At 49.1% G+C, this 14,360-nt stretch overlaps 2 protein-coding genes across 13 annotated transcripts in view; one reads left to right on the top strand and one right to left on the bottom strand.

The window, feature by feature from the left end:
- The window catches only part of LOC127601505 (neurexin-2-like), a 344,756-nt gene that overhangs the window by 327,595 nt on the left and 2,801 nt on the right, over positions 1–14,360 (top strand). For all 12 annotated transcript variants that reach the window (XM_052066883.1, XM_052066919.1, XM_052066875.1 and 9 more), the window contains 2 exons: positions 8,285–8,607; positions 10,384–10,462. In XM_052066883.1, coding sequence (XP_051922843.1) covers positions 8,285–8,607; positions 10,384–10,462 — 402 coding nt within the window. The remainder of the gene's footprint in view (positions 1–8,284; positions 8,608–10,383; positions 10,463–14,360) is intronic.
- The window catches only part of tdrd7b (tudor domain containing 7 b), a 221,898-nt gene that overhangs the window by 184,615 nt on the left and 22,923 nt on the right, over positions 1–14,360 (bottom strand). The window lies entirely within an intron of this gene.

Below are 14,360 nucleotides of genomic sequence, written 5' to 3' on the forward strand. Positions count from 1 at the left end.
AGCGGCTTGGGAGATGAAAGTTGAGCCGAGCGGCGGATCAATAAGAGATGACTCCGAACGATTTGCGCGCGTCACCAGACGCGCCTGCATTATTCCCTTTCATCTTCAGAGGAAAGCGTTGGGATTGCGTGAGGAATAAATGAGTCGGCGACACCCCCCCCATTGGTCGAGGTGTATGGTAGGAGGCGGCGCGGGTTCTCGAAGGTCTGTGGCGGCATCTAAGCACCTGACACACTAACCGCTGAGGGCTTCTCCGATCACGACGCATTGAAGCGATCGGACGCTCTGGGAAGCCCTCGGTTTTAAATGCCTTATAAATTCTTCCTAAACCCCCTTTCGGACAGGCCGCAGCGACGGCTCGAGGAAAAAAAGCGAACCCGAACCGACTCTGAAGACCTTCAAGTGGCGATGCGCTTGCCTTTGTCGTCCTCTCGAGGAAAGGGAAAAACCAAACCAAAAAAAAAAAAGACTCGGAGGGTTAAAAGAAAGCGGCTCGGAATTCGGCTTTTTGATTCCTGTCCCTTTAACGTTTATTGTTTTCATCACTGAGAAAATGGAGCATGTTTTTGTGTTTCCATGTTTGGATTCTTGTGAGTGATGCTGAAACTTTGTCCTGGGTGGTAAAAGAGCTTGGATCATTCCAAAATGGTCCAGGTTTTGGTACCGCCCGCCCGGCTTTGTTTGTCATGATATCAGTGCCTCAACCTTTTGACCAGGTGCCCTAAACCATTAGCCACACATTAGTGGTGGTGGGGGTGAGGGGGGAGCGAGCCGAGCGAGTCCCACATCTCCCCAATCTCATCCCTGTCGAGCCCGATCCAGATCGCAGTCAGCGTCTCCTTCCTATTCCCCCCGCCAGCTGACTAAATCCAAAGCGGCAGCCATTGCGGGGAAGTAATGAAGGGAACAAATCAGAGTCTCCGAAGTTGCCTCTGAAACTTTCACTTCTCTCTTCTCCGCGTCTCTCCCGTGCGCTCGGCCTCATCTGCCCTCGACATTTCCTCCTCGGAAATGCTCAGACAAATAGCGACTCCGCTGCGGGTATCATTTCCCTTTGAGTGGAAAATTACAAGAGCGGCAAGTCATTGGCATTCTTTTGCGTCGATATGAACGGCAATTGAAAACCAGTGCGGGATCACATAGAAGAGCTTAAAAGCAGACAAAATAACGTGATAGTACAGCGGTGCGTCTACGTATGAAATGAATTGGTTCTGGAAGAAATTTCGCAACTTGGAAAATTTTGTAAGTAGGGACGCGTTTTCCATGGAAATGCCCTAATCCGTTCCAAGACCCCCAAAATTCAGACATAAATGTTTCCTAAAGCATAAAAATGCAAATACCCGTTACAATTCGATGATTGCACAATAAATGAGAGTTGTGCATCATGTAAAAAAACAAAGAATCCATCCATCCATCCATCCATCCATCTTCTACCGCTTATCCGGGGCCGGGTCGCGGGCGCAACAGCTTTAGCAGGGAAGCCCAGACTTCCCTCTCCCTAGCTACTTCTTCCAGCTCTCCCCGGGGGATCCCGAGGCGTTCCCAGGCCAGCTGGGTGACATAGTCTCTCCAGCGTGTCCTGGGTCTTCCTTGGGGTCTCCTCCCGGTGGGACATGCCCGGAACACCTCACCAGGGAGGCGTTCAGGAGGCATCCGAATCAGATGCCCAAGCCACCTCATGTGGCTCCTCTCGATGTGAAAAAACAAAGAATAAAGACTCAAAATGAGGGTCATTTAACTTTTAACTGCGTCCTCTTTTGTTTTTGCCCTCTTCAGCTCATGTTCACTCTCAGAATCGATCCAAGGACGTTTGCGTTCGTCAGCTTGTAACAATCCTTTGAAAATGTCCGAGGCAAACGTGAGCATCGTGAGCAATAGCCGGGCTGGTGCGCACTTTTTCTGGGTGATTCGCATTTACGTAAAACTTATTGGGAGTGCCTCATGGTCCCCCAGGGGAGAATGACGAGGACGCCGCATAGACACACGTCCATTTATCGACACGCATCGACACGCACGGTTAGATGTCCCTCTTAGCCAATGGGATGCCAGGAAGATGCTTCATAATAGCCAATGGCTGAACAGGAAACTCTGAGCTGCGAATCGCAGCCCATAATGTATTTTTACCTTCCGTACCTGGAAAATTCTTTCGTAACAAGAGGCAAGATTTTTCTGTTTAGGCGTTTCGTAATTTCAAAATTTCGTATGAAGAGGTACCACTGTATGGATATAGTGATCGGGGGGGTCAGTATCTGGCCCAGATGAGACTTCAGAGTTCAAATGTGATGCCTCCCCACAGGGAAATGGGACGGAAATTTCAAACCAAGTAAGGAAACGGCCAACAAAACAGCACGGCACCATTTAGGTCGAACATCAAAACGGGGCTCTCGAGTCTTTTCTCCAAATGTGTTTGTTGAGAGCCACCCAACGCAAGTCCGACAAACGGAACATTTTCCGTTACTTTTTTTAAAAAATATTTCAGAAAAAGGCGGCCCGGTAGTCCAGTGGTTAGCACGTCGGCTTCACAGTGCAGAGGTACCGGGTTCGATTCCAGCTCCGGCCTCCCTGTGTGGAGTTTGCATGTTCTCCCCGTGGGTTTTCTCCGGGTGCTCCGGTTTCCTCCCACATTCCAAAAACATGCGTGGCAGGCTGACTGAACACTCTAAATTGTCCCTAGGTGTGAGTGTGAGTGCGAATGGTTGCTCGTCTATGTGTGCCCTGCGATTGGCTGGCAACCGATTCAGGGTGTCCCCCGCCTACTGCCCGAAGACGGCTGGGATAGGCTCCAGCACCCCCCGCGACCCTCGTGAGGATCAAGCGGCTCGGAAGATGATGAATGAATGAATGACAGACAACACCCCCCGCAACCCTAGTGAGGATCAAGCGGCTCGGAAGATGAATGAATGAATGAATGAATGAATGAATGAATTTCGGAAAAACAAAATGGCAATTTCTTGAACAAACCAGCATTGTGTTACCATTTCGGCAGGTGTTGAGCAAATCGAAGTTCATGGGATTCAATAGCCTCCCTCTACCGGGGGGGGAGACTTTTTGCGATGGGTCGTCTCATCGCGGGCTCCCCTTTGGGGACCGGGCGCCGTTTCGCCAGGCTCTCGCTCTGAACTTAACGCTGTGTTTAGTCGCTCGTCTCCGCTGTCAGACCCAATTTATCCACGGTGCTCGACCACAAAATCCGCCCCACTTCTGTGGCGCAAAAAAATATCAATCACTCTTAATTACCAAAGAGCGTGTCGCGCCGTCCCTGTTGTACTTTTATACTTTCTTTTCGATCTGAGGAGGAAGTTCTCGTTTTTTTTTTTTTTTTTTTTTAAATGGAAGCCTTTGGGCTGCAATGTTACTGGTAAACACAAAACCATTAAGTATCGGGGCCAACTTTTAAGAGTGAAACCCTCCTTGCTGTTCTACGCCAAGGAAAGAGAAAGTGAGGCGCCATACGCCCTCCAGATAAAGTCCTTTTACCGACCGGCCCATTTGCCCCCCCCCCCCCCCCCCCCCCTCGCTCCACTCTCCTGCTCCCTCATGCCGGATCACGGAGGGCCAAAAGTATCAAGCGTACCTCCGCAGCCCGTATTCGCCATCCCTCGGGGAAAAAAAGCCGTCCGTGCATTAAGCAAGCCGAGTCAGCCCCCCTCGGCCCGCTCGTATCCGAGACTCGACATTATCATCGGATGCGGCTCTCGTCTTGCGTGGCCGGCTCGGGTCATAAATGTAAGAAAAAAAAAAAAGCCTTTCAAGATGCGCCTCTGGTCTTCGTGGACACGACGCAAGCCCGCCATTTCCCCAAGGTTGAGTATGTCATTATTCCGACCCGCTCCAGCGGCAAGCGTTCGGGATTGCGGCGTAAAAAAAAAAAATGAAAGCGTGATTCTTGGTTTGCGATGCTCTCCCTCGCGCATCCTGTCCTGTTAGTGTGTCCTCTACTTGTGTTGGATGTCCGCTTAGTTGTCAGATTCGCTTACCCGCGGGACCGAATCGGGAAGCGGCATTGACTCCCCTGAAAGACAACGGCTACGTTCCTAACCGCCTTTGATTTCACGAAGTCAATCCGGATTCTTAAATTTGAACCGAGAATCAGAGCTTGGTTTTGACGACGGCTCTTTCTCGTTTCTATCTAACTGGTGCTATCGTTAATGACCTCGTTTTTCATTTAATAATCCTTGTCAGGATCATTCGGATTTGTTTTTATACGTTGGGCCGGAGTCAAACAATTATTTTCATTTACTATCCTGGAGACGGATCACACGGCTCGTAAGTAGTGAGCTCGTAACCTTTCATTCATCGATGAAGGTTGAGTGGTGACATGAATTAACTCATAAAAAGCAGACAGAGGTAGATGACAGAAGGAATTTTGATACATTTACGAAAATGACAATCGGCGTAAAAAACATGCGTTCGGTAACCGTCGTCAGCAAATTGTTACCTTTCGACTTTCTGACAGGAATGTCCTCATTTCTCCATTGCGAGACTAATAAAGGTTTTCGTATCGTATCGTATTAGGTTGAGCTGGAGTCCGCCGTGCTGCCGCGTCAAAATGTTAGCAAGCTACATTTTTGCAAGCTACTTTTGCGAACCTAATGTCTCAACAGTTCGGGGATTTTTTTGGGGGGGGTGGGAGGGGGCGGGGGCAGATGTTTTCGGACACGATTTCAAAGAGCCTTTGGTGGCTCATTACAACCGGCTGACCGTCGCCGCAGTTAATTCAAGTTTTGGGCGCACAGCGCTGGACGGCTGCTATAATGAGAGCCTTGGCCGCCTGCTGCCCTCGCTTGGCAAAGATTCGGGAGGGGGGGGGGCTGTCATCCGAAATACAGTCTTCCCTTGCTTATCGCGGTTAATGTTTGCCGCAATATTCGAAAATCCTCAAAGGACGGGGTGCCCCTCCCCTAGGATTTTTTTTTTTTGTGTGTGTACCAGCACGTTTAAAATGTGTAAACACTATTTTTAATTTACATATTTAAGACAAAGACTGCAGCAGTACACGTCTTTACTTCGATCTTTAACTCTAAAACCTTATCCAGTCATGAAAATGTATCCGTATCGCCTTCTGAGAGAGACAAACGGACTTTTGTTGGTGGCGTCGAAGGTGCGCTTTGACGGTGTCGCCGCCGTTAGCCTCCACAGCTAGCTCCTGGCCGGCTAATCCCGCGCAGCCAATGTGTTTATGATAAGACAATTAATGGGTATTGATGAGGGGGGGAGGAGGCGAAGAGAGACGTGCTTGCTTTTTTTTTTTTCTGGACAAGCCCAATCACCCGCCTCTCGCCGCGCACTTAGCAAACACAACAGCGTGACGAGACACTGATCAGAGAGTTAACAGGGAAGGTGCTAGGCAGGGCTGCGAAGATGCGCTGCCAATCGGCTCACGGGATAAATCCACTCGTGCTGTCATGTACAAAACCTCTGAGTCATTCTGCATTTTTAATTACCGTACTTTGGAGGGGGGGGGGAGCGATTGTCGTGAAGCGGCGATATAGCGAGGCCTTGCTAGCGTGCTACACACAAAAGGTAAAAGTGTAAATAAACATGCCGTTGCAAAAGGGCGCGCAAAAAAAGGTCATCGCGTTGGCATTTTCCGATCGTCAGGCCGTCTTGCCAGCCCCCAGACCCCCCCCCCCCCACCCCCGGTTGGCTCATCGTGCTCTCGTTTCATTTTTAACTTGACCCACAAAAAGGATCGCTTCATCAGAGCCTCAATCAAAACAAAAACCGATTCAAGCCGGTTAATTCAAGAGGCGTCAAGTGCGTTCCATGACGTGGGAGGAAGTAGGTCACCGCCCCCCCCCCCCCCCGACAATCGACTGCGGTTCGATTTAAAAACAAAACAAAAGGGAAGTACTTCATGCGCCGTGATGTTTTACTCTTTTCACCCTGAACCAAATTATAATCATTCGGCACTTGGCGATATTGATGACTGGACTTTGGCTCATGTTGTAAGTGGATTTGCAGTGACGTTCTCTGGCACATTGTTTTCGCTCGCAATCAAAGGGCGCCAACGCCACCCTCGGGGGCTTGAAATGGAAGACCCTCCCAGACTGCAGAAGAATGCTCCTCGCTTTTGTCACATTTTTGTTTTCTGAAGGACTAGATTCCAATCAAGAGCTGCATCGAGATTTTACACAGTCGTCGATAGAGCGGCTTGTCTGTTGTCCGTTTTTTTTTTCCCGTTGCGCCCCCCCCACCCCCCATCACCCTACACGTAGCCGAAGAGGGTCAATAGTCACGTGGAGTGCCCACGTGCGTATTAGAGATAACACGTGGAGCAGTCTTGTTCCTGGCATTGCTGTTGCGGGCGAGCACTTCCAACGGAAAAGCAATATCGCAACTGTGTTTAGACGATGAATTAGTCTTTATTAAACGCTAATGCGCGCCGACTGCGCGGGGCGTAAAATGACGGCGGTACTCGCTCCCACCAGGCCCCAAAGCTTCTCTCATTTCACAGTCTGCATCATCTATAAATATTACGGCCTCCCATTGGTCTTGGATGCGTTTCGCTCTTGCCTTACATGGATTGATTTCATGAGAAGGCTCAATGACTTGTCATCTATAATTGCCTCCTCAATGCTGTTTATTTATTTTATTTTATTTATTTTTTAACCGCCTTTGATGATCGCTCCTTTCCCCTCCCGTGAGCTCGAAATTAGCGGCCAGTGAAAATTCCAGTTCATCTTCCCGATCTCACGCTCAGACCAGTCCCCGGTTAAGCAGTCAAGCTCCTTCCCTCTTCATCCATCCATCTTGATTAATGGTAATGAGCAACCCCCGTTGAATTAAACATGACCGACAACAGGCCTGCCCTTTTTTTTTTTTTTCCTCCTGCGGCAGGAGTGCTTTATTGCTTTATCATCGTGCGGCTCCGGTGCATTGGAGGTCAATAGTAGCGAGCCGCAGTTGTTATATTATATTCCATCTGGGGTCTGACGAGAGCCATCCCCATGCATACTTTGTGTCAAGTGTCATGGTCGAACTTGCAAAGGCACCCCCCCCCCCACCCCCCGCCCTCCCAAACAAAGTCACCTGTTCAACCTCCATACTGGGGCCCGAAATTGTTACTAGGAAGGCTCCCCTGTCGACTTGGACAGAACCTCTGCCGCCCCTTCCCACGAAGCAGCAAAAAAAAAAACTGTGGTACTTGGTACTGGGGTCGGCAACCCAAAATATTGAAAGAGCCATATTAGACCCTCCAAAAATAAAGGTCTGGAGCGGCAAAAAATTAAAAAGCATTGTTTTTACGCCTTATAATGAAGGCAATGATTGTAAATTTCCCCAGTGTGGGACGAATAAAGGATATCTTATCTTAACACTTGCTTTATGTATCGCAATTAGCCATATTAGCTTACAATCAAAATGACTAACAACGAGCACTACTTTTTTCCCCCTGCAGTGCATCCTGTAGAGCAGGGGGGTGCCCAACCTTTTCTGACCGAAGATCAACCAACCTCCCACGATCGACACGTTACCGCACATGAGCGCATACGCGCACACTTAAACACGGATACCAGAATGAGCAACAGCCATAACGGCCCCTCAAATGCACAGAAACAGAAAAATGAAGTAGACACAAGAGTTTGCGAAAATCACAAATTTTCGTCGAGACCTGACGTGGAGTCATGGGAGGCACTTTTGCCGTGAGTTAAAATGCTTCTCACGGCCCTCCAGATTCCGATGCTTCACCAGTGCCCTCGGTGAATTGGACATGAAGCGCTGTTTTATTTTTTTCTTACAACAGTCACGTGCCTGGCATCCCGCCCTGCTAATCGAAATGAGGCAAATCTTCGTTGACAGAAATGTTGAAATCTAATATTTCTTGCGACACATTTTTACAGCATTGGAAAACTTTAAGAATTTTTGTCGTGTTTGTCCTCTGACAGAAACCATATTAAAACAAAAACATATTTCCCTCCCCCAATCTTTTTCCCTTTTCAAACATTTTTAAATAGCTCCAGGAAGCCACTAGGTCGGCGCTAAAGAGCCGAATGCGGCTCTGGAACCACGGGTTGCCAACCCCCGACCTGTACCTCATAATAGTTATTTTGTTCAACACACAGTACGGCTGCTTGGGGGAAGAGTTCTCATGTCTTTGCCAGTGTGTGTGTGTGTGTGTGTTGGTGTGTGTATGTGTGTGTTTGTGTGCTTGCCTCTGTATGTGTTTGTGACTGATTTGTACTCTTCCTTCTCGACATTCTCTCTCTTCTTCATGTCCATTGCCTCCATTTTCACATCCTACGTCCCCCCAACCCCTCCCCGCCTCCCCCTCGCATCCTCTCAGGTCGCCAGCTGACCATCTTTAACAGCCAAGCGTTTATCAAAATCGGTGGCGGTGAGAAAGGCCGCCACTTTCAGGGCCAGATCTCGGGCCTGTACTACAACGGCCTGCAGGTGCTCAAACTGGCGGCCGAGGGCGACCCCAACGTGCAGACGCAGGGAAGCCTGCGCCTGGTGGGCGACGTGCCCTCGGTGCTCGCCACCGACACAACCTCCACAACGCCTCTGGCTGACATGTCCACCACCATCATGGAGACCACCACCACCATGGCTACCACCACCACCCGCAAACAGCGCTCGCCCACCGTCAGGGACAGCGTCACGCAGGTGGGTGGTCGTGCGAGGGAATTTGGATGCACTCTGACCAAATATCGATTTTTCCACAAAGGAAATCACGTGACTCCAAAGTCATCGGTTCCAGACTCACAAAAAGAAATGCTTAGCTTTATTGAAGACTCTTGATAAACAAGGTGTGGAAGAGACGTTTTATTGAATATCGTATTTGCCCGAATATAAGACGGCCCTGATTATAAGACGAACCCCCTCTTTTTCAAGACCCAAGTTTGAAAAAAGAGTTTTTGTACCCCAAATTAATTTTTATAAAGAAAATAATTACAGTACATCTGAAACGAATGCTGATAACAATATATTTGAGAGAAAAAGCATGTTATTTTGCCTCATTCAAATCTTAATATCTGAACATATAAATATGTAACCTAAAGTGCAATCACATTTCTAAATGAATGGCTTCTGGTTTTTGAAACATCATAACTTCTCCTGGGTTAACCTGGCCGATCTTCAGCCCACTTTTCTCCAGATTATCGCTACGTTTCTCCATTTTCTGTTATCTCTTCTATTATTTTCTTCTCTTTTCTTTCTTACCGCTATTTTTATTTTTATTCTCCGTGACACGGTATCACTTTGGCCTGGGGAGTCAAGTTCAGCATTCGCTTCAATGATATCTGGCGCCATCTAGCGTCGTGAATGTGTATAATGTCTAGACCCCGAATATAAGACTACCCCTACTTTTTCGGTCTGATTTCAATGCAAAACACACCGTCTTATATTCGGGCCGATACGGTACTTGAATGCTTCCTGCCTTTCTCAACTCACTTCCAAAGAGAGCAAGACGTAGTCCCCAATGCGAGCTTCGATGTACGTCTGAAGGCAATAACAAGCCTCCTAGTCTGCTCATAAAAGTTGTCGTAACATCCTGTCATGTCGGGCTACCTTCAATTTGGCCCTGTGATGGCTTGTTTAGCAGTGGCGCTTCAAAAATATGCTATGCTTGTGCCGTACGACTCTTGAATAATCCACTACATGGCCCTATAAATTGCAGTGAAGTGTCTGCGACGACATGCTTTTATTTTCCAGGTCAATAAAAACAACGAGACGTAGTAATTGGCTGATTGGGCAAAGGAAAGTTTCCATATTGCGGCGGCACAGTAATTGGTTCTCTTGTGTGTTGGCATCGTGATCGCGGCGGCTGTTGTCGTGAATGCCAAGACGCCGGCATGTAAACAACAATTGCATCACTTGTAGGCTGAGGATGTCAGGTAGACTGAGGATCCGGGAAGTATCCTGACGGTACGGCGCAGGCGGCCCCGCGGGTTGCAGTCGTTGCCAATGTTCAAATGCGTATGGAGACATTTTGGCTGACGCGGCGCGGGCTGCGAAAGAAAGCGGGGGCTTTCGCAGCGAGCCCCAATTTCAATTTCTCCACAAGCCCCCCGAGCTGCTTTACGCCCCGATAGCTTTGATCACAAGGTGACTAATACGCTTTGAATAGGAATGAGAGCTATGCGAGTCGTATATGCCGTCGGAACCTTGTCGAACTCAGATCCCGGTCTAAAGGACTGTCACAAAAGCTTTCTGGGGTCTCGTTTATGACCAAAAATACAAGTCATGCTCAAAACGTTGCTTGGGGCTTTTGAAAATACTTTTTGATGAGGCTTTTGTTCGGCAGACTTTGGAAGCTTAAAAATGCAAAACAGTTTTTAAACAACGAGTCAACGATATGCATAGCCAGAGCCGTTTTGATGGAAGCCAAACGTTGAAACGGGCAAACCCGTCTTTGTTCCCTTGTGTTCGTATTTTTTGCAGAACGCGGATGAGATTTTGGTCGCTTCCGCCGAGTGTCCGAGCGACGACGAAGATTTGGAGGAGTGTGAGCCTGGAAACGGTGAGTTGACTTGGTGGGGGGGTTTCCTGATGCTCGTTCTACCGAGTGAGGTCGTACGGCTCGGCTCGGGGGGGATTCTTGTACAGGACCGACCGCGATACCCTTGTTACGCAGCTCAGATCGGCCCGATGCGGACCCGAGGTGCCGCATCAGAACCGGTGACTGTGAACCGCCGCCATGACCCGAGGCGGAAGTCGAAAGCCATGTCTGCTTTCACAAAATTAATTTCGGTGTCCTGTTACAGTTCTTAGCGGATCGTACCACTCCCGTCTTTACCTGAGCGGCCGGCCCAACTTTTGAAAATAATCGATGCTGTGCCATTCTAAAGAAAGCACCTGGATCTGCGCACTTCTTCCCACCTCGGCATTGTTTCGACCTTGGTAGATGAAGAAAGGGCAAAAGGGATCTGGGAAGCTCAAAGTGGAGCGTTCTCCCGTGCTTGCTCCGTAGGTGGCTCAGACAGAAATAGGCACTTGATTCTCTCCTTATCGAAGGTAGGAATGATTTTTTTCTCTCTCTCTCTCTCTATCTCGCTCTCTCTCGGAGGTGGATGCTACACCCGGGCTTAATCTCCCGTGGAGAAGCTCAACTAAACTCTCTGATATGCCCACACAGGAGCATGCACGCAATGATTGGCAGACGGGCAGCTTGCTCCGTTACGCAGGAAGACACCTACCTGTCTCTCTCTTTCACGATCCCTCTGTGAAGTTTTGCTCGCGAAGTACCAAACGGGCTCGCTAAAGCGCCCCCCCCCCTTAGACACCAAAACCAGTACCAGCAAGGCAAAAGCCAAACAACCCAGATCGGCTCCGTCGAGAGTGAAACTCCTCAATGTGTCTTTATACTTGAATGCATCGTGACTGATCAGTATGGGGGAATACCGATACGATTCGATACCAGATGTATATCAAGATACCGGGTAGTTGTGAAAGACGCTGATACTGGCCACCGATACAAGTCTGAAGCGGAGAAGACGCCGCCTTGCTTTCCACTAAGCCTCATTAAGCGCAAAGTGGCGCGGCCCCCGCGATAGCACGCCGACTCGGACGCAAAACCGAGAAGCGGAAATTCTCACCGTCCCCGGCAGGTTAATTAAACTCGGGCAGCCCAAATTACATCAGCCAATTAAACCTTGGCCGCAATCCTCCAGTCATCTTCAAGAGTCGGGGGGGGGGAGACGCGGACTCGGAATTTAACCATGAAGTCGGAAGGAGATGCTTGCAATGCACTCACACAAATCCAGCAGGAAAAAAGATCGTTTTCATCTCAAGAGTCCGCACCTCCAAAAACATCTCTGAGCTCGAGAGAAAAATGTTGCGGAGCTCCTCAATAACGCGCCCCCCCCCCCCCCCCCCCCCCGTCATCCCTCCGCATGAGCGGGCATTTGTAAACATCTCATGACGCGCGTATTTTTCCATCCGCAGCCCAATCACGGCCAAATTGATGACGCGCCTCGCGCTCCCGACAACCTCTTCGCCGTAAATATTTGAAACGGCCGCCCCCCCCCCCCCCACCCCGACGTGACGGCCGGCCTAACGATGTTTGTCAGGAGGACGACACGGCCGCATCGGCGCCCATCTGCCCCCGCGCTCCCTCTGAGTAAACACAAGCGCGGGTGACTCATCGTCCTGCGCGCCGGAGATAAAGAAGATGTTTGATCGCGCGGGCTCACCGCCGCCGTCCAATCGCGAGAGTCCGGCCCAATCAATCAGGCAGAATCAGCGGCGGTCGCTCCTGTTTTATCGCTTAGGTGCTCGTTTCAGACAGAGACAATCGGGCGTTGTTCTTTTTTATACGCGCCGTATCTCGATTCCACGTCTGGATCGAAAGTCCGCTGTTGGGTTCCGTGGCCTGTGCGAGCTGCGTAACGAGGGACGAGGGGTGCGACGAGTCACCCTCGGGGGTCACGGGGAAGGAGACGGGGAGGCGGGGCTAGGAGTCGCCTCTCGGTGTGTTTGAGGGCTAAGTCGCCGAAGCCGCTTTAAAGCGCGCCGGATCGAACTGCGCCGCCTCGTTCCGGAAAAGGCGTGTGACTTTGACAAGTCATTTGGCGCCAATTCATCCCCCCACCCCCCCCCAAAAAAAAAAGCAATCCAAACTAATCCAGCCAACTTCTACTTTGCGCAGCTCGTCTTTTTTGTTGCCGCGAGGTGACCGTCCGTCCTCTCGGGCGACAAGGTGAAACGCAGCCCGCAAACACACACGAGCGAGGCAAACACAAAGCGGGCGAAATGAGAACGTCGTTGCCATGGAAACGAGCCTTTTGCGCAAGTGAAACGCATGAGAGAAGAATGTGCTTAAAGTTTGTTTCTCACATGTCTCTTTTCTTCAAGGCCTCGGTGTGGGGGGGGGCGGGGGGGTGTTGTGTGTTGACATTTCTGTGGCTATGAATGCAATCAACCTTGATAACAAAGCATTTTTATGATTTGAAAAAAAAATGTTTGTTTTCGGGCGGGGGCTGAGCTGACCCGAGGCGGGCGTCCCATCCCCTTCCTCCCTTCTGAGCGACCCTCCCCCCGATTCACCCCAAGTAAAAACCAAGCCGTGGAATTTGTGATTTGCTGCTTTGTCTTCTGACCGTTGTGTTGCTATGACATGAACAACCCCCCCACCCTTCCCGTGACCCGCTCCCACCCCCCACCAACACGCCCTCTAAAACGTGCTGTTCTCCTGTCGCGTGAAGACGCCCGTGCTAACTCTCCACTTCCTTCATTCGAGACCAAAACGAGCTTTCGTGCTCACTCGGTGGCGCGCTAAAGCAAATGACATAACAGCGGCTTGACGATCAATTGGATCATTAAGAAACTCGTATCGGTGACCGCTAATTAAGAATGCCATTGACCCGTTTTACGTGTGCTTTCGGGTGGGGGTGGGGGGCTGCATTAGCACGCTATTGACTATTTTTTGGGACATCATCTATCGGTTTCAATTAAGCGAATGAAAGATGAGCCACGTAAGCCCGACAATTTGGCTGAGGGACGCTCAAGGGTTGTTCCGTGAGGTAAAAAGGACACGAGTGGAGGTAAAGAAGGGAGGGGGGGGATGTTGATCACTATCCAAGAACAATCTTACACAGCTTTCTTTTGTGTAATTTTTTTTTTCATGCAAAAATCATGCGGCCAATTTGTCGATGTAAGTGACCTGAACCTCGTGGTTTGCTATCTTTCTCAACCAATCACAGCAGACACATCACAGCGCTAGGTCAGCCTTATTGCTAGATTAGCACTGCATTTGATATTGTTCAGTGTAAAAAAAAATATTTTAACTTGTGTAACTGACATAGCATGTAGCGTTAGCCAGCTGCAGGACAGAAAATGTTCTAGCACGGTGGTTCTTAACCTTGTTCGAGGTACCAAACCCAACCAGTTAGTTCATTTGCACATTCACTCAACCCCATCATGAGTGAAACATAAAAATATGATTCAAAGAAGTCTTCCTTCAGTTTTGAGTTGCTCAACTTGGCATGACAAATCATGCAGAAAGGACACTGACTCCGATCAATGTTTTTTGCATTGAAATAAGACTGAAAAAGTGGTCTTATAGTCGGGGTCTAGACATTATAACCATTCACGACACTAGATGGCGGCAAATATCATTGAAGCCAATGCTGAACTTGACTCCCCATTAATTATTTTCTGTATAAAAATTAATTTGGTGTTCAAAAAGTCTTTTCAAACTCAAGTCTTGAAAAAGTGGGGGTCATCTTATAGTCGGGGTCTAGACATTATAACCATTCACGACACTAGATGGCGGCAGATATCATTGAAGCCAATGCTGAACTTGACTCCCCATTAATTATTTTCTGTATAAAAATTAATTTGGTGTTCAAAAAGTCTTTTTTCAAACTCGAGTCTTGAAAAAGAGGTAGTCGTCTTATAATCAGGGCCGTCTTATATTC

This window comes from Hippocampus zosterae, chromosome 1 (assembly GCF_025434085.1).
Source record: "Hippocampus zosterae strain Florida chromosome 1, ASM2543408v3, whole genome shotgun sequence".
In the NCBI taxonomy this organism is placed as follows: domain Eukaryota; kingdom Metazoa; phylum Chordata; class Actinopteri; order Syngnathiformes; family Syngnathidae; genus Hippocampus; species Hippocampus zosterae.